Source organism: Callorhinus ursinus, unplaced genomic scaffold (assembly GCF_003265705.2).
Source record: "Callorhinus ursinus isolate GAN/ISIS: 27379988/994484 unplaced genomic scaffold, GSC_fseal_2.0 scaffold6, whole genome shotgun sequence".
NCBI classification, from domain to species: domain Eukaryota; kingdom Metazoa; phylum Chordata; class Mammalia; order Carnivora; family Otariidae; genus Callorhinus; species Callorhinus ursinus.
The window spans coordinates 57597551-57618459 of record NW_027397068.1 but is presented as its reverse complement, the minus strand read 5'-3'; the positions used below and the strand labels follow the sequence as shown (position 1 = coordinate 57618459).

Here is a 20909-nt window from a genome sequence, read left to right as displayed (position 1 = left end):
AAGGACATTTCTATGATAGTGATTCCATTCTAATATTTAAACATTTTCCAAACTGTCTTGTGGGAATAGTACATGAAGGCAGAGCAGGTATGTGATCTAACAAAAGATGTCTATTAGGTAATTGACGTGCATAAGCAGAAAGCATCCCAACAGTTTAACAGCACCTCATGAATAATGATTTCTTCCTTCTCAACTGCCCCAGGCACCTAGCCCAAGAAAGGAATGTTACTTCAGAAAAACCCAACTCTACAGGCAGGTCTGTGAAGTTAACTGGCAAGAAGCCCTTGTCATAGACATTTACATGTTCAGTCAATAAAAATGTAATCACTGTTTAGTATGTGAGGCACACAGGCTAGAATAATGCTCTAAGATAATGTCACTGCTCTCAGAGAGGCATGAATGGGAGACAGAGTCACAGTTCTCTGAATGTTCTAAGTACTCACTGGCTCAAAGGACAGCATACCTAGCAGCTTGGTGAGAATGGGGCACAGAGAATCCATTACAAAGAAGGATATCTGTGAGTAATATCAAGACAAGAGACTAGAGATGGATATTCCTAGCAAACAGAATTACTGAAATACATATCAAGATGACAGTGCAAAGTTCTGGGGACCTGGGTGACCTGGCATTACTGGAGTAGAGTATAGGAATGACCAGATATACAGGTAATGGATCCTAGTGGAGGGCCTTATAGAATGTTGGCACCATGAATGGTGGGACTCTGTCTTCCAATGCCATATCCCACACACATAGTAGGTGGCTACTCAATCTTTACCGAATAAATTTCTGGATGTATCATGAAGACTGGTAACATTTTGAAATCTTTCTTAGAGGGAATGGAAAATATGAAAGGAAACTAAGTGAGAAAATTAAGATTTAAATTTGAAACCACTTTTGAGGCTCCATGACTAAAAGGGAATATACAATAAGAATAGATAATAGTATTAATTCAGGCTTGATATCATGAGCACAGTGAGGATGGCAAGAAAGAGATGGATACAAGACATCCAAAGATAGGATATGTAATATTTAGTAACTAATTGGAGAAGAGAGAAAGAAAGGGAAGACTAGGGGATATTTTTCTGGTTTCCAGCTTGAGAAACTGGTACATAATGATGTCATAAAAGGAAAGAGGAAATACTAAAAGAACAGCGAACTTAGATGGGTGGGATAAATAAATCCAGTAACGGGAACTGAGGTGCCGGGGTGACATCTGGATACATGGGCAGGTATACAGGTTTTTGTAAGAGGTCTAGCCAAGAAACAATGCCACAGAATCTACAGATGTGTCTGGGATCACTCAAGCTAGAATGGAGATCTGATGGAACCATAGATATTCCTATATTTAAGTATCATACTATTTTTTTAAAGAGCTCCAAATCTGAGAAGTAAAAATAGTTATTACAGAAGGTGGTTTTATAGAATTCAAGTGAAGAAAGTTTCACAGAAGGTGTGGCCATTATCAAGTATACTAGAAAGGTCAAGAATGGTCAAAACCAAGAAGACCGCTAACTTTGCATTGGAATTTTGGTGGTAACTGTACAGGAATTAGTTTCAGTAGTGTGGGAATGATGAACTCATGACCACCATTTGAGAAATGAATGCAAAAAGAGGAAGCCTGGCTATGAAAGAAAGCAGAGATAGGGAGGGTGAGTTTGAAAGACTGAAAACTTAGACAAGTGTACTATGGAAAAGGGGCATCTGAGTAGGCAGAAGTTGAGGCTTGCCTTGTCAGGACTGAGGTAGAATTTTACTGTCAGTGTTTTCTGTCCACTATTCTTTCTCATCACACTTAACTTATGCCCCATTTTTTTGCAGAACCTTACTTCTCTGTAAGGTACTTATATTTTAGTGAGGAACTTCTGAAAACTAAAAAGGCTTCAAAACTGAAAATGAGGAAACGTCAGCCACTGCAACATGAGAGAGTGAGAGACCCTTGGATGGAGTTCCTGTGCTTCTCAAATTACACACAATGTTGGCTGTCAAAGGTTCCTTAGGCCTCTTCTGGCACTGATACAGTATCTCTGTTAGACGAAGAGAGATAAGGAGATGGTGTGGGAAAGAAGTGTCTAGACTACACTTCCAGGGCAGTATGTTACGGGGCTTAGAGGTGGAAATGAGTAAAGAATCAGAAGAGTTATGATTTAGAGCAAGATATTTAACAATTTTTTTTAACATTTCCTCAGTTTCATTGTATGGTAACAAGTATAAATTCCAATCTGTGACATCCTTGTCACAGGAAATTGTAACACTTCTCAATATTTAAAGTATAAGTTGCTCCTTTTTGGGTACTTACAGTTTAGTAAATTGATGCTGCATTATAAATACTCAATAAACACTGTTTTATGATGATTCGATATAGCAATAGAAATTAAATCTGAATGAAGACTACATGGTGTAAGTGTAAGTGACACATTATTTTTTTTTAATTTTTTAAGATTGCATTTGTTTGCTTGTTTATTTATTTATCTATCTATTTATTTAATTTTTGAGAGAGAGTCAGGGGAGGAGCAGAGGGAGAGGAACAAGCCAACTGTCCATGGAGTGGGGAGCCCGACAGGGGGGCTCGATCCCATGACTGTGAATTCAGGACCTGAGCTGAAAGCAAGAGTCAGACGCTTAAACAACAGGTGCCCCAAAAGTGACAAATTTAATTAGCAGAAAATTATATTGATAAATGAAAGCTTGTATTACAAATACACCAAATTACATAAACAAATACATAAAATATAAAGAGCATACACAAACTTTTTATTTCCACCCAGTTCCATTTTCAGCGTACTTGCATAAAAAAAGTCATTCTCACAATTTTCCTACGTGGACATATTTATGAACCAGATTTTTAAGGAAGAAGAGACAATTTTCTTTCCTGGATCATGATATAATTATTATCAAGGAATTATATTCAGAATGTGACCTATGTGTGTTCACTGATGTTTGTGGATACAACAAAGGTTTTTAAAGGTATTTACTACTTAATATTAACTGCAAGATTTAGAACCAAATTTCCTTGAAAAATGTAATCACCAAAAATGAACAGGTGATGAAAAGCTTCAAAGCTGTTAATCTTTCTTCTCTATCTGTTGTCCTTCCAAAATCTTGCCACTGAAAGAAGCCACTATTTACACAGGTTGTGGTAAAAAAGACTGATGTGTAGCCAAGAATCTGTCTTACATTCTACATAGTGATAATCCAAGTAATAGCTAAATCCTCACAGCAAGTTGCAATAATGAGAAAAAAAAATTGCTTTCAATTCCCTCTTTGCAGTTATTATTAAATTGAATTTTATAATTTTTCATAAATATAGTTAAAATAACATTTCTGGAAGCCATTTATGCTCATAAAGAGTTTGGGGCATCTTCAAAAATAAAGTCCTTTCAGGGGCACCTGGGTGGCTCAGTTGGTTAAGCGACTGCCTTTGGCTCAGGTCATGATCCTGGAGTCCCGGGATCGAGTCCCTGGACCGAGTCCCGCATCGGGCTTCTCCCTCTGACCCTTCCCCCTCTCATGTGCTTTCTCTCTCTCTCATTCTCTCTCTAATAAATAAATAAAATCTTTAAAAAAATAAAGTCCTTTGTAAAGTAATTTTATCTTGATTTGATTATTTAAAAAAATAATTCAGTTACCTACAAATGATACACTAATTTTTTTAGGGATGAAAGGAAGGAGCCCAGAGTGAGTCACAATTTTATGGCTGTGAAGGATAGAACTATAACAACTGAAAATGAAAGGGTAGGAATCCGAGAGTTGATGAAGCCTTGGTAATTAAGCACAAAAATCTGTAAGTGAAAACAAAAGTCAGTACAAATTCAAAAATTTCTAGCAAAGAATAACAAAAAATTGGGGTACTTATGAATTGCATCTTATCTCTACATCCACAAGTGGTTAATAAATGGAAGTGTTTAATAAAAGCTTGTTAAATAAATGTAGTTTGTTTGAACTTAAACCATTCGTTGGGTTATACTGTACCACTCCTCAGGAAAGAGCGCCATCAGGAAAATAAACAAAACTGGTAGAGAAGGCACTGTTTGTTCTTTGTGAAAACTGATGGACATTAGCCAGTATCTAAACTTGAATCATAACACAGGCAAATACTGCAGTTGTAATCAAAGAGTCCACTCACTAGGAAAACTGTCTCTCCATGGGGGTCATAAAATTGAATATGTTTAATAAAATTGTGTAAATAAAATGTTTAATAAAATAAAATTATAAAATAAAAATTCTAAGAAATACAATGATGTTATAAAATGAAAAAGGATTACTGCTAAAGTACTTCTTTCTGAAAAGGACAGACAAGATTAACTGTGTTAAAAAAAATGCTGAAAACTTCTTAATTATTTTCCCCAACTAGGCTTAGAATAGTGTAGGAAAACAAAAGAGTCTAACTCTGAAATTGTTGAAACATTAATTAATAATATGTTGATTTTATTAAGGCTAGGATATTTACTATTTGAAACAAATGACAGGATGTTTTAATGTTAGATATAATCAGTTCTGTTTTACCATCTTATTTTCATATTATAATTTACTCAGCAAAAGACCTTCGGAAAAGCTATTCATTCTTCCACCACAAGTTGAATCTGGAATTAAAGGTCATATTTAACAGACATTGTCAGTCCATTGGAATGTTAGGCATGAAATTCTATTTTCCCATTGGTTACTGTACTGATCATTAGTTTTTGGAAATTACTGTCTCCATAAACAGCAAGCCAAAATGTTCCAGAAAAAAAAAGGAAAGGTTAAAATGTTAAAAGAGCAAACTATTTTTCATTTGTTGAAGTTCTGCTTAGCTAACAAGCTTAGATATCATCTCTCTTACAGGTATTTCCTGCCAGTTAATAAGTGACTTGTGTTCTTCAACTCCCAAAGCTGATGACTGAGCAGCAGGAAACTCCCTCTCCAGTGATGACTCCTGAAACACAGCCCAAGATATCTGAATCCACAGAATGCGGTGCTCGCTGTCATCATGGAATGTCAAGAAGACCGCTATAAAAATTAAAGGAATTCAAGCACACCGAGTCTGTAACCTGTGCTACTCTTTCAATGAAATCATTTTGAAAACGTACAGATGACCACGTTACACAAGCATGTGTTCGATGCGTCCCAGTAATCTTAAGTCTTGGGAAAGGAGTTTTAAGACAGTGTTAGAGAAAATGTGAGGATGCCCAGATATAAATCCTGGGGGAGGGGGACAGGAGATGTGCATGTTAGTCCAACTGCCTTGCCACTTACTTTTTTTTTTTTAATTTTCAGTTTCCTGCCCTTATATTAAGTGAAGGGACTGGCCTAAGTTGGGAAACAAACAGAAATGCCTCCCAGAGTCAGAAGGCCATCTAAAGATGAAAGCAGGCTGGGGTAAGAAGAATACGGAGTAGTAAGGGCTGAGGAGAATGCCCGTCCCTCGGTAAGGAGCGGGCACCACCTAGCTGCAGCTGTGTTGGCCTGGAAGCAAGACTAGCCTGGGCTTTGTTTCTTGTTTGCCAGCAAATCCAAAAATTTATTTTTATTTGAAATCTGATTTTTTAATGTTGGAAATAAATCATCATTTAAAAGCATTGTGTGGAACAAATGTAAATAAATGAGAACTAAATGCTGCCACCATCATGGATGTCTAAGGGCTAAATGAGCTCACAAGTGGCTGGTTGACTCCCTCTGGCCCTGGAGATCTCTAGCAGGTCTTTTCCAGTGTCGTCCAAGGTGTGTGCTTCAGAAGGCTGGACCCTCATGATTTTTTGGACTAGTTTCAGGGATTGGCAAATTCTCTCTGAAAGGGCCTGACAGTAAAAATGTTAGGATGGTGGGCCATGTTACAGACTCCCACCACCACCAACTCTGCCCCTGTAGCACAGAGGCAGCTACAGAAATACAGAGCCTCCTAGGCACGGCTGTGTTGCAATAAAACTTTATTTACAAAAACAGGTAGCCTGCCATGGGCCTTCCTAGTTTGCCAACCCCTGGTCTAGAGGATTTCCTAGAGAAGTTTAGGAATCAATCCATATATATCCCTCACATTTTATCACACTAATGTATCCAAGAAGCAAAGCAGGAAAGAAACCCTATTACTTTTGTTTAAAACAAATACAATATTTATGCCCTGGAAAGCTAGTGTTTTCCCACAGATCACTTCTGGGCCTTCATTCTCCTCCTCTGGGCAAGAATTAGCTCACCACTCTAGTATGTCTCATCTCCTAGTCCTCCTTATTGCAAAACACAGCCTAATTTATACTTGTAAGAGACACAGCTCTAAAACTGAATTTCCTGGGTTCACCTCCTGGCTCCGCCACTTACCGACTGACACTGGATATGTGTCAATCTTAATTTCTTTGTGCCTTAGATTTCATATCTGCAAAATGGGGTTAGTAATAAAACCCACATCGTGGGATCTATGTTGTAGAAAAGAGTGAATATGTGTAAAGGGCTTAAAACAGTACCTAGAAAATATGTATTGAATATTGAAGTATATGATTTAGGCGTTAGCAGTTATTGATATACCTACTCAAAAATTTTTTTTGGTTGTCATAGTCCTCAAATATTGCCCCGTAGAAAGGCAACTATTAAGTGGTCTCTATTATGACTTTTTCATGATGACCAAGGATGTGGTGAAAACAGGCCACTGTTTTCAGTGAGTAAAGATAATCACCCTGGATATAGGAAGAGTATCACTGCCCTCTCGCTGTTCACCATCCCACACCAAACACACACACTTGATCTTCTCAATTTCCTCACTGAGTGAAAGACTTCTCAGGGGTCCCTAACCACCCTCTGCAGCTAGTCAGACTGAGAGGATTCTGGGGAACACCATTAGCTCTTACAGAGTTCTGCAGCCTTCTTCTGGAACATGCTTGTGGTTTACCCTCTGTCCAACAACCCACGAGGAAATACCTCTCAAATCGCGTCACTTCATAGCCTCCCACCATTTGCAGGAGCACTGTGGACCACACGGAGGGATGGGTGACTTACACTGAGAGTTAGGTGACAAAAGTTCCCCAGAGCAGAAGAGCACACACAGGTCAGGGAAATGGAGGAGGTGGTCTCAGGTCTTCAAAGAGGTCCTACTTTGTTCAAAGTAGTGGGAATGAAGTTCTGATAAAATCCACTCCAAAGTCACATGAGAATTACTCTTTAACATCAGACCCCTCCTTTCCTCTTTTAATGAAAGTTATCTCTGTGACTAAAAAGTATATATCATCTAAAACACTTTAGATTTATCATATGACATTCAAAAGTAATAATGAAACTTCTACTTTTTGTATTTCAATCAGTCCTGTAATAAAATAAGGACTTCCATATGTACGTAGAGAATGTCTGATAGAAGTCTATTTTTATATAATGTTGTTATATAAATTATTTTCCGAAGTATTTTGCATTTAGCTACTTCCAGTAATATCACATTTCATGTTTCTCAAGGAGCAACCATCGAAACAAACAACAAATGCTCATTTTCAAAGAGAGAAAAAAGTTGGAAGAAAAATGTGATAATTTCGGATTAACAAAGATTTTTCCATAAAATGGACAGCTTTGGTATTTTGTCCTGGCTCAGTAAATACCATTCTTTTTCAGTGGTGGTTGTTTATTTAAATAACATAATGGAAATTTCATAATAATCAACTTCTTATTGTATCTTCTTGGTGATTAAAAATAATAACTTACTAATTTCTTTTGCTTCAGTCCCGGTGTTAACCATTCTATTTGTGGTATGACAGTTACAACTTTTGTCACGTCAATAATAAACTGTGTAACATTTTATGACATAAGGAAAACCTTAAAATGGTACAACCAAAAGCTTTGATTGAATAAAGAAGGCCTGTAATCAAATGTATACTATGTATGGCTGAGCATATAACATTTTAAAAATCAAAAAGCTCATTAATGACAACTACATATGTATGTATATATATATATATATATATATATATTTACACACATACATGCACACACATATTATGAATATACATAGACACATGTATGTGTGTATGATTTCTTGTGGACCAACATTCATAGAACAATGCTTTTAAAAGGGGGAGGGGGATAATATGCCCAGACTTACCACAGCTTAGGTTGCTTTCTGCTTTCAGAGCTAGGGTGGGGATATTCCAGAAGTCATTTTGCCAGTCGACCACATTCCCTTTCACATGACAGCTGAGGTTGGAGAGGACTTTGGAATTCATGGTAAAATTCCAAAGTCGAAAGTTATAAATGTCCCCTTTTAGGGAGGCAATCTCATTGTGACTGGAGCCTAACAACAACTTCCCATTTCCAGGAATAACTTTACTGATGGTAGAATCGCACGGAACTGCTTCATAGTTTCTTTTGAAATTTACACCAACAGAACCCAGAGAATTATTCCAAATGATGCAGAGCTGCTCAAAGCTTTCTGTGAAAATGTCTTCTTTATCCTTCACAGGTAACACGCTGTTTAGGAAGCATTTTGAGCCAGAAATAGAAATAAAGTAGCCATTCTTGGCCTTTCCAAAGCTAAGTAACTGTGTGAAGGATGTATCTGAGTAGGAGAAAGCTATCCATTCATGGTCTTCCTTGCCAATTTTGGTTGCTTCAAAACAGAGCGTGAAAGCGCTGAGCTCTGGAATAGAGACACTTTTGGCAACAGATACCTGGTAACTATCTAGCGTCTGGGGTAAAATGACCTTCTGGTTCCTTAAGGACACAGCAACTAGGACAAAACATAATAACAGATAAAACATATTAACTTCAAACATGAACGATGAGAGGCAAACCGTCTGATGTGCCCCCCCCCCCCACCACTCTGGACTGACTGACTTTTGACATCACACCTCTTTCATGACTCTCTGTCACCAACCCATCACCTTGTACCAATAATACCAACAATATGTAACCCCACCCATATTAATTCTAATCATGATGGGATCTCACACCAAACCTTTTGAGTTATAGTCAACCAAGTTGATCAATATTTTCTTTAAATCCCTGACCTGAGAGAAAAACAAAAAAACAAAAACAAAAACAAAAAAACAACAAAAAAATCCCCCAAACCCAAACTAAGGAAACTACTTTTTCAGGAAAGCTCCGTTTATACATTAAGATTTTCAGAAATATGTTACTTTTCAAATAATTTTCTAAACATAATAGCTAATAGTTCTATTTTTCATTAACAATAGCCTTTTGCGCTTCCTAAACACTCCTATGCTACACACTCCCCTTCAGATACCCCATATCTTATTCATTTGCCCCACCACCAGGCTATTTCAGAAACAAAGGTAAAGATAATCCTATTAAGGAGAGGCAGTCTAATAAAAAACATAAAAATAAAAATGGGATTTTAAGCTATCTTTCCTTTACGGTGGGGCATCTGAGCTCCTTTGCGAGGGAGAGCAAGGACCAGAGAAGGGGCAGACGATGCAACTTCCTGTCCCAGCTCTTCCACAAAATGCACTGTGACCTTGGACATGTTACTTCACCACTCTCGATCTCAGCCTCCTCATCCACAAAATGAAGGACAATGACACCTCCTGCACAGGTGGTCAATAGCAATTAAGTTAATACCTGGAAAGCACTAGAACAGCGCCTGCTATAGCAAATATATAGCTAGGATTGATTACTAATGTTATTGATTACTAATGCAGATTGCTATTATTATCTGCATAATATACTCCAAATAAAATGCATTAGCCTAGTCTTTTTGTGACATATGTGAAATTACTGAATTATCCAATGGATTTCATCTCATGGTAATATAACAGACATCATGAAACATGCACTGATTGAGACAGATGTAGTTCTCCTCAACAATTCTGTTTAATGCTAGCTTTATAAGGAATGCTAGTTTGAATATTTTTTAATATACACCAAGAACCAAGAACAGGTCTATGGTAAACACAGCATTTTAATATAAATATTCTAGTTAAAAATCCATGATGGAATTTAATAGAATCATGGATTTTAGTGTACTTTTAAATATAAAGCACTTTAGAGGTCTATTTACCCAAAGGGATATTTATGTATATGAACTCAGTATTCTACATGTATTATTAAAAGGGCTGAAAGGAAATATGTCCATCAACATTTTATTAGCGGTTATGGCTGGGTTATAGATATATGGGCAATTGTACTTTGCTTCTTTTTTATTTTCAAATTTCCTATAATATTCTACATTTTTTAAAACATTATTTGAAAAATTAAAGCACGTTTTCCAATTAACCACACATACATCTAATGTCAATCACAAACAGTAAATAACCCTGCCACCAAAAACACAATTTATAATAATGAGGGTCATTTTCATAATGGTGCCTTTCTCTTTTGTTTCTTTTTTCAGACATGACATCTACTTAAGAAGCTAGTCTTGAACCTTGAGTTTTCCTTAAGGAAAGAGAGGTTTTAAAGAGACTGAGATTATTCAAAAGTTTTACTATGCCAGGATCTGGGAAATATGTTTGATGGAAATATTTTTTTCCCTTTCATTAGTCATTTTTAAGGGGCTTTCCCTCAGGCTATGTTGTTTATTAGCTTTAGTTATAAATAGCTCTTTTTTATTTTAATTTATATGCTAATTTTTTTATATTTGTCCCCCCAGCAGAGTTCCTTAAAAGGGTAACATCTTAAAAGCTAAAATAAAATGATTTCTGAATAGGAATGTTTTAAATGTTCCGTGAAGAGCTGTCAGAATTACAGCTTTTAATTATTAGCTGTGGAATATCGACAATATCTTCCAAGCAGCCTTTAAATGTTCTGCATATAAACAATATAAACAAATTCAGCTCTACAGTAACCAGATTTTGGATCTGGTAACTATATATTGCTAATGAGAATGTTCAGAGAATACTAACAGATTCTTGCCCTTAAATTCTAATCCTAATCATTCACATTCACATAAAAGCGCATAACTCTGTCTTCTGGTCCTGGTGTTTACTGTAGGACATGTTAAACGAAAGCAGAAGTTTGGCGCTGCCTTTGGTTTACATACCTCTGATGTAGCTGGCATTGAAACCTTTCTTCTGGATGCTAAAGTCGCTTGAAAAGGACACATGCATCTCATTCGCACTTGAGTTAAATGATAGGCCTTTGGCAGTTGCGCCACAAAATTTAGTCTGGCTCTCTCCATTATCAAGGGATAATGAGTCATAAATGCAATTGGGAGCTTCTTCAATGTCGAAATCATTAAATGTTATCTGAATGATATAGCCGGTGGGGGCTCGCAGGGTCCACATGCAAGCCTGGCTGTTAGGGTAGTCGTTAGGGTAGCACGGAGAAGTAAATGTCCCAGAAGGGCTGGATAGGACAACCCTGCAGTTGGCGCATCCCCACACTGTTGGCCAGACAAGAGAGAGACAGAGAGAAGGGCGGGGATCAGAGGCATACAATAAACTGAGAATACCACACGCTGGGGACAATCAAACAGTAAGCATTTTAAAATACCAAAATACAATCATGCAAAATAAAAGGAGAATGAAACCATCTCAAGGAGAAAAGGAAAAAGCAACAGAGGAACAAAAGGTAAAAGAAAAAGAGAAAATTTTAGAGCAATGACTCTTGAACTTGGGGGGTCATATACTCTGAGAATCTGATGAAAGTTACTGCAACTCTCTGTCAAATGCCTAGAAGCCACTACACTTCGTATACTGTTTTAGGGAGTACACGAGGCCCCAGGAGGCAACAGTGGATTTCCCAAAGGTTCACTGGCCCAGGTTAAGGATCTGTACTCTAGAGAGTAATTGCACTGGGGTAAGGGAGTTATAGAACCATAAAGGTAGACAGAAGTCAATATTACAACCATGGATATAAAGGAAGATAAATACTTAGGAAATAAATGTTTAAAGAGAAGTCTACTAACACAAAATAAATAAATAAGCAAATAAGTTATCTTCTGGCAGGTTGTACTTTTTCCTAAAATTCAAATAAATAGCATCACCTTGCAGGTGTGGAATATTTATAGTTTTGAAAATACTTTCACTTATTTCATTTGTTCATTACAGTTGTTAAGTCTATACTTATGTGATTATCTCATTCATTCATGCATGCAGTGAATATTTATTGGGTGCCTGTTACATGCCAGGCACTATTCCAAATAGTATATGTTAATCAGCAAGAAAGACAAAGTCTATGTCTCAATGATTCTTACATGTCAGTTCTGGGCCCAAAGATGAACAAATACTATAATGACAGATGGTAGTAGGAGGTAGGAAGAAAAGTAAAGCAATCTACTCTTTCTCAGTTATGAGTCATCTGGGGCCTGGTCACCAGCTGGGACGAGAAACCTAGGTCTACTGTTTTCCTGTCTGGTGGTGCTTTTGCAATTAATATTCATGTTTCTTTTAAATATCTGTATGAATGCAGGCAGTAATTTCATTTATTCAACATTCTGGATAAATAAACCACCATAAAACTTACACATACACTTTAAAACAATAAAATACTTTAACTGTGTTAATGGAAATCACTCTAAATTTGTGTTCCTCCCTCTTTTACTGGGTTGAGTAGAATAAATATGCAATAACTTTTCTTGAACATGGTAGTTACTACCAATACTACTTCTTCTTCTATGATACAGTGATAATATGCAAGGACTTACCAGACATGTTACACTGCTCAGGTTAGGTTTTTCTTTTTTCTTTCCCCTGTGGCCACCTTGTGTTATGCACCATATCCTTGACAACTCTGCTCCCCACCAATTCTTTCTAACTTGCCCTCCCTCTGCTCTTCCTCCCTCTGTCTTCCATGTCTTATATGGGGCCAAAGATAGAGGAAAACAAATTCTGATCACCAAGTGTTAGCCAAATGCCTTCTCTCATGCACCTCTGGAGTACCACGTTCCTCTCTGTAGCTTCAATCAGAGCAGTTGTGTTACTTCCACTTGTGATATTATTTGCTTATTGTCTGTTTCTCCCACTATTCTCTGAGCCCAACAAGCAGAGTATATACAGTTCTATTCACCATCTTACTCCTCAGGACCTCACTGCAACCCTGGTACACGGAAGACTTTCAATAAAATTTGTTAAATTTGTAAACGAATAGCTTAAATCATGTCTCAATTAAAGAAGGACTAAATACAGTACATGAAACTAAGCCAAACAAAGTCCAAGTCAGAAAAAAGACAGTGCATGAGCTCTGGAATGTCCCTTTGGAGGGGGCTTTGGGGCTCTTTCTTCCAACTGTTTCACTCATAGTATAAGATTGAGAACACTGGGCCTCTCTCACCCTTTAGCTTCCTGTTACTGTACCTTGGGCCCAAGAGAGAGAGGCAATCCTAGTAAATTAAAAATAATGTACACAGTAAAAGGAACCGAAGATTAAAAAAGTAAAAGAGAAAGGAAAATAAGGTACATTCTCTGTGTCATCTCAACATGCGTGATGCACCATCATTTTTCCAAAATAAAATGCCATCCCTTACATCCAAAACCCAAGTAATGTTCATGACTTCCTTTATCCTGATGTATATATTTTTGGCCAATTCTTCTCTAAGAGCTGAATGAAAAGTACTGGAATGTTCAACCTGACTGAGCACATGGACTCTGCAATCTTGAACAAGTTAATCTCTCTGTGCCTCAATTTCACTACCTTCATTTCACACTGGTGGCAATAGAAGCGCCCACCTCCCACAGTTAGTGAGAGGATTAGATAGGTTAATATTGGAAAGTCCTGGGAGCCACACCACAGAAGTGCGCCAAGTGTCCTGGGAGCACCATATACGTGTTGGCTATTGTTAATCATTACGATAACACAAAACCCGCGCATCGGTAACTTCAGAGATAAAAACAGCATCCCCCTTTAGTAGAATCTCTTTTTCCTTTTAGCACTCATTGGGATGAAAAAGTGAAAAACACCATAATATTCATTTAAAACCCACTTAAAGCATTCTATGATTCTCATCTAAAGTCACTAGACAGAAGTTAGAGAGGGCTCCTAAATAGCAATTATCTTAGTTGGATGAAAAATCAATTACACTAGGCACAGTATCATTACGTTCATCATATCTGTAATAACTTCACAGTAAAGGGCTTTCACATATATTATCTCATTTGACACCAAGAACAGCCCTGGGAGTTAGTACCACCTCCATCTTCAGATGAAACTAATAAGGCTAACAGATTATATAACTTGTTCAAAGTTACACATCTAATTGATAAGAGGACCAAGACTCAAACCAGCTGTTCTAAATGTAAGTCTAGTGTGTTTCTACCGGAAAAGAAAAGTTTCCACCATATGGTGATTTGAATTTGCCCATTTAAAGCATTCAATTGTCACTGTTAATTGATTCCTATACAATGAGCTAGTTCACTGAGAACTTAATTCCTTCCCCCTAAAAGGCACAGCTATTTAAAAAGATAGCTACTGAAGTAGCCACTGAATGTGGTCTCGGTAAAACCAGAATTAACATATTTTCTAAGATACTCAGCTCAAAACATCCGGCTCAAATTGTTTTCAAAGACCAATGTCGTAACATATTCACACCTATAAATCTATAAAAGCAAAGCTTTCTGGTAATCTAAACAACAAGCCAAATTCCACCCTCGGCTCTTGCCTATGCTTGCAAATGTTTAGCAATGACTGACTCATGCTTATTTCACAAAACTTTATTCTTCAAAGAAACTCAAATCTAAGACGGAAAACCTCACAGTCATGCCAAAGCCTGTTTCGATTTATAAGAAACATTTAGACCCAGATTTAATAATCATGACCTTCTGTGTTTTCGTCATTGTTTTATCTCAGAGATTTGGGTTCTCATCCCACCCTTTCCTCAAGTCCTTCCCTCTAAATCAAATAGTATCTTCTTTAAAATCTAAGGCTGGAGTATCAGGTTCCAAAAGATAAATCAAAAGAAATCTATTTTAGCTGCTCTCAACACAGATCTGTAGACGGAGTAACTGTTTTTCCTCTACTGTGTTAAATGATGAGCAGAATGAATGCATTTAAAATGAAATCTTGCTTTTTATTTTAATGCATCTCAAACTGCTAATGAACCTGTTGGAAAACGTCGCTGGTGAAAATCAGCTCAGAAAATTTTGCTTAAGTTGCCTGCACAGGATGCATCTATTCAAAGTCATTGTTTGAATTATCTATGTGATATATTAAAATCTAATGAATACAGTTTATTAGTTGCTTAAAAAGGTTTAAAATATTTAGTAGCTTCGGTGGTTTATGAAGATTTAGTGGAAAGGTCAACAACTGAGAATTCCAGGATCTGTTCTAATGCCTCAGTCATCACAAAGCCAGGAGCAGCCACACAGGATTTCTCCAGATCGAGTACAATGCTACCAGTCATAACATCACCGAACTGTCAAATAGAAATAATACTTTAGATGCCTGCATGCATTAGTTGACTGATAATATACAGAACTACATATAATATATAGTCATCAAAGTAAGTGTTCAAATTTAAGTGATTTCAGGCCTCTGCATATTTTTTCAGGATGGCAAGGAATCTGAAGGCAGTCTGGCTGTGACATCTGCGTTTCTGTTAATGTGACAGACTTGGCAAGCATCCCCACCTTCCCTTGCCATTCCTCTTCAAGCTCTGCACTCAGAGATAACATTTCCATGGAGGGGAGGATCCCTCCTAAACCAGGGTTACAGTGGTCATTCCAATCTCCTGCTGGAATTTCCAGCAGCCGAGCAAGGATATCAATTTGCTCCCAAACTCCTCCTCAAACACTGGTTTCCCCGGGGTTAGACAGAAAATGGTTTGATTTCCCACTGTAATGTTTCAGCCTCAAAACGTTCTTCGGAGGCACCATGAATATGAAGCCATCACCGTGACTTGTGTTATTAATTTAAAAGGGTAGTGCTTTACTTGAATCCGTTTGATTAAGTTTGACATAGCTAGAATATTAACAAGAAGTTGAAGGTTCCTCAATGAAGCACCATCAAACCGACAATTTTTTTGCATCTCCAAAGAGATTCACATGCACCACACTTTCAGATACATTTCTGTCTTCTATAATATTGTTAATGTTTAAACTTCAAGTCTTGCCTTTCCATAACCACCAGAGCATAAGAACATTCCATATGTAACTGTGAAAGGTAATACTTTCTGGTTCCAAACACGTGAACTGCTGGAAATCCTTCCAGACTCACTTTATTATGTAGCTATATTTCCCTTGCAAGGAGATTAAGCATACAAGCATGTGTGCATGCATATGCACACACACCCACACACATTTTCATGGGAAACTGTTCTCTCTTAACCAGTGGTTGAATCCTTCTCCAGCTATTAAAAAAAAAAAAAAAAAAAAAAAACATCTAAAGGCAATGCATAATTTTAAACAAACTAAAGCTGCAGGGCCCATCACTTAACCTACCTTTTGGTTAATACATTCAAGTCTCTTATCCCCTTCCATATTCCAGCACTGCAACCCCCCCTACACTGTATTAATCCAGCCAGGGACCTATTGCTCTCTAATACATGGGCTTCTGGACACTGTTGAAAAGCATCCACAACACTGTGCAGACTTATACTGAAGAGGCTTCCAATTTTATCTCACTCACTCTCTTCAACATTAGATGCCTCTGAACATTCCCTGATTCTTGAGTCTCTCCAACTTATAGCTCCTACCTTCTCCTGATTCTCCTCCTGCCTTCCCTCAGCACTCTCTGAGCTTGCCCCTGCTCTAACTGCCCTCACAATCTTTGCTATTTCAAGTGTGATCCTCAGACCCACAGTTTCAGCATCACCTGATGCTTGTTAGACATACAGAATCAAACAGACCTACTAAACAAAACCTGTATTTTAACAAGATTTTCTGGTGATTCATAAGTATATTAAAATCTGAGAAGTTATCCTTTATTTATTTGAGACAGAGAATGAGAGAGAGAGAGAGAGAGAGAGCATGAGAAGGGGGAGGGTCCGAGGGAGAAGCAGATTCCCTGATGAGCAGGGAGCCCGATGCGGGACTCGATCCTGGGACTCCAGGATTATGACCTCAGCCGAAGGCAGTCGCTTAACCAACTGAGCCACCCAGGCGCCCGCCAGAAGTTATCCTTAAAATAACAACATACTACAGAAGCTATTCACAATCTCCACACATACACCTTCTTCCAGAGGGATCTGCCCCTCCCACATCTCATGCAGTCATATTGGTACCATCACCCCAGGGAAGGACCCCTGACCTGAAGAAAACCAAATCATGGGCTTGGCTACTCAGATTCTCTCTCTGAGAATGTGAAGTTAGGGACATGGATAATTTATTCAGAGAATGATGAAAAATAGAATGCCAAAGTTCTATGAATTCAAGGACAGCAGCAGACCTTGCCTACTTGCAAATGAAAGGACACAGATGAGCAAAGAGAAAGAAAGCAAATGTAGAGAACGGAGAGATGAGAGAAAATCAGACCCTTGAGAAACACAGAGACTTTAATTTTAGATATTCCATGTCCAGAAGTTAATGTTCTTTGTGGCTCATCCTTGAATTCTATGACAAGAACTCTTAACACCTGCCATCTCACTTCTCTTGATCTAGCTTCAGTAGATTTCTGTCCTTTACAACCAAGGGTGCCTCAAAGCAATACTTCACGGGGATCTCCTCTCCCTTGAGCTTTTCTGTCTCTACACTCAGTCTCTCTGGATGATCTCATCCAAACACAGGCCTTCATTATGTCCAAATGCTGATGACATGCATGTCCTACAAGCACCACACCCACACTTGCGAATGTCTACTCAATGTCTCCACTTGGATAACCCATTGATTCCTCAATTCAAACACCATCCCTCAAGTGATTTGTTTTTATCCATTTTATAATTGTTAGTTGTATGAGAAACACCCAAACTAGAACTCTGAATATTCCCCTGTCTTCCTTCTCCCACACCTTTTCAAATATTTTGTCAAGAGCTATGTAATTATTTTATTCACAGTTATTTATCACTTTATCTCATTCCCATGCTACTTAGTTTCAGGTTCACATATTTTCTCTCTTGGACAAAAAGCTTAGTAGGCTAGTAGTCTCCTTGTCAGTAGTCTTATCAGCTCCAACTCATCCTCCATGTCACTACAAGAAAGATCTATGAAAATACAAATGCAAAGATAAAAATATGTCTTCTCTAACTCAAAATCTTCTCTAGGATCAAAAGGACAAAGCTTCTTTGAATGACACATACAACACCCGTACTGTCCCTGTTCACACTGTCTACTCATCTCTTACCATCTCCCCATATCCATTCACTCAACAAATACTTCTTAAGCATCTCTGTGCCTGGCACTGGGAATATCAAGCATATCATGGACAGGATACAATCCCTAATGTTATGGAACATCTAGATTATTTCAAATACAGATAAATAAGTAGACAGCAATAGCACAATGTGAAAATTGCTCTGATAAAACAGGTAGATGAGTGCAATCACCCGGATATAGACTTTGTGGAAACAGTGCCATTTCTAACAAATGAGAAAGAAACTAAGACCTAAATATGCAGCACAGAAGTGGGCCATGTAAAGAGGAGAAAAAGAAAAGTGTTCCGGCCAGTAGATCAGCAGGTACAAAGGGTGGCAGGTGAAAGAGAGCATGACTGTTCAGGTAACCTAAGAGTTTCATTTCATGGAAACAGAGTACCCAAAGTGAGGCAAAACAAGGGCTAAAGATGACAAGGTAGGCCGAAATGAGATTCTGCAGGATTCTGCAAGCCATCCTAAAGAAAATGAAAGATTAGAGTAGGAGCAGTAGGGAAAATAAGAGGTCTTAATTAGGGGAAAGTAAAATAATCAGATTTGTGTTTAGCACAGATTTTTTTTTTTAAATCCTTACCCTTCTATACATAAACAACACAAAACTACCAGTGAACGAAGCCCCTTGTAAGGATCCCCACGGCCTCACGCAAAGGACTTGACAGAAAACAAGAAGAAAGCGACAGCAAACTACGTTGGTGGCTCATTTGTGGAGAGAGAATAGTAGTCACAAGCAGTAGGAAGAGTAATTCTACAAGGCCTCCCTGAAGGAGAACCTAACTGTTGATGGGTGAGATCTAAAAGCAGCAGAGTGACCAATCTACTGTTCATCGAAGATCTGTCTGTGATCTTACATGTTTTAATACCCCTGACAAAAAACTGAAGGAACTATAAACAGCAAATCCCCACCTAATGTTCATTTCACTTGAGAAGGTCACAGAAAACTTCTCCATATGGATTATCTAGGCAGCGTTGCAGGATAAAACTGGTTTATGTTGGCATTAGCCAGAAAAATATTGCTAAATATTACCAACATAAGTGGAGAATGTCCTAGCCTAATGAAAGCTAATTATAGTTCTAATACCCATGAAAGCAATGATATCATTATTGGCTAACCAGCACATTACTAACTTCTTGAGCACATGAATGCAGCTAATGAGAAATCCATATAAAATACGAGGACAGCACCTGGCTGCTAGTAAGATGCTCAACTAATATTAGTTTTTAGTGTCATCGTGATTGTGGTTGCTACTTCATAGCAGAGCATGTGAGCAATGTTTCAGATCATGTTGGTTTGTTCATTCATTTGTTCATTCCATTTCCTGGGCCCCTACTTCCATTCATTTCCAGTTTTCTCTTCGATGTCTTTACATACGGTTAACAGAGGGTGGTCAGAATCGGAGCTCGGAGACAAAGGTTATTGCTTCCAGTTTATGGCATGTTATGGGGTGCAGGTGAAGAACCTGAAATTAATAGCTAAAAAGAGTTTTGGTTTAACAAACTTGCCCTCCTAATAAGTTGGGAAGATATACTGGGAAGAAGATGGCAGTGGCAGAGTAAGTGCCCCGGAGCTCAAATTTTTCATATAAGCCTTTAATTTGAGGGCATTAACAACAACAACAACAACAACAAAAACAGCCCACTCAGGTTTGCACACAAGGCAGCAGTTTAAATAGTGAAGGGCTTGGAGCAAAGTAAATGATAGATGCAACTAGCATAATTTTGCCCCTTTATGGAATACTTTTTATGTAAACATTTTGGGAATAAGTAAGGGCTGATGTAAAAATTCCATAATATAGATTTTTAAAATTAAAATGTTTTTTTCAGTAAAAGTTTCCATTTTATACATTAATAGGTTGTTTAAATATGCTGTCTAACTGTCTTAAATTAATCCATCGCTGGAATTAATTACTTTTCAAAATATTTACATAACGTCAACTTCACACACAGATCTCAAGAATAATACGCAAACAATGAATCATGGAACACTTCATCAAAAACTAATGATGTAATGTATGGTCATTAACATAACATAATAAAATAAAATTAAAAAAATAAATAAATAAAATGCTAAAAAAAAGAATAATATACTTGAGGATCGTGTGAAAGAGGGAAGGAGAAAGAGAAATAGATTCTTTTAAATTGGTTCAGCACACTCTGAAATTAAACTTTAAAAAGTTCTATTTCCAACTGCTTTCTAGCTAAATCACAAGATCTGATAAAAAATATTTTGTTATTATTTTTGAAAAAGAAACACTTTGGCAAGAACAATATACTCTTGATGCTGAACTAGAAGCTCTCTCAAAATCCTTTCCAGATGTAAAATTATACCTTTTAAGGTAATTTTTCTTTTTTATGAGAGAGAGAGAGGGAGAATGAGTGGGAGGGGCCAAGGGAGAAGGAAAGTGCGGAGCCCAACGTGGAGCTTGATTTCAAGACCCTGAGAACATGACCTGAGCTGAAATCGAGAGTCGGACACTTAACTGACTGATCCACCCAGGTGCCCCACAAAGTATTTTCTTTAAAACTTCAATATAAGCCCTTTAAACCCATATATATAGAAACAGAGAAGTAATAATTATAACAACTCTAACAACAACCAGCATTTGATAAGTGATTACTTTGTGCCAGATGAGAGAAGACTACACTGACTTCCTCTTGAAATAATGTTTATATGAATATTTGGTCGTATTACAAGTGGCTCACAGTGTGTTCTAGTCTTGGCTCTTCCATAAGTCAATCAGAGAAAGACATGTATCACATGACCTCACTGATA

General features: G+C 37.6%; 1 protein-coding gene across 5 annotated transcripts in view; it reads right to left on the bottom strand.

The window, feature by feature from the left end:
- Positions 1 to 20909, bottom strand: part of ADGRG6 (adhesion G protein-coupled receptor G6) — a 136164-nt gene that overhangs the window by 59806 nt on the left and 55449 nt on the right. For 4 of the 5 annotated variants that reach the window (XM_025866120.2, XM_025866129.2, XM_073894015.1 and 1 more), the window contains exons 3-4: positions 10943 to 11284; positions 8048 to 8671 (exon numbers count right to left, since the gene is read on the bottom strand). In XM_025866120.2, the coding sequence (XP_025721905.1) occupies positions 8048 to 8671; positions 10943 to 11284 (966 nt within the window). The remainder of the gene's footprint in view (positions 1 to 8047; positions 8672 to 10942; positions 11285 to 20909) is intronic. The other variant, XM_073894016.1, reaches the window with a different exon arrangement.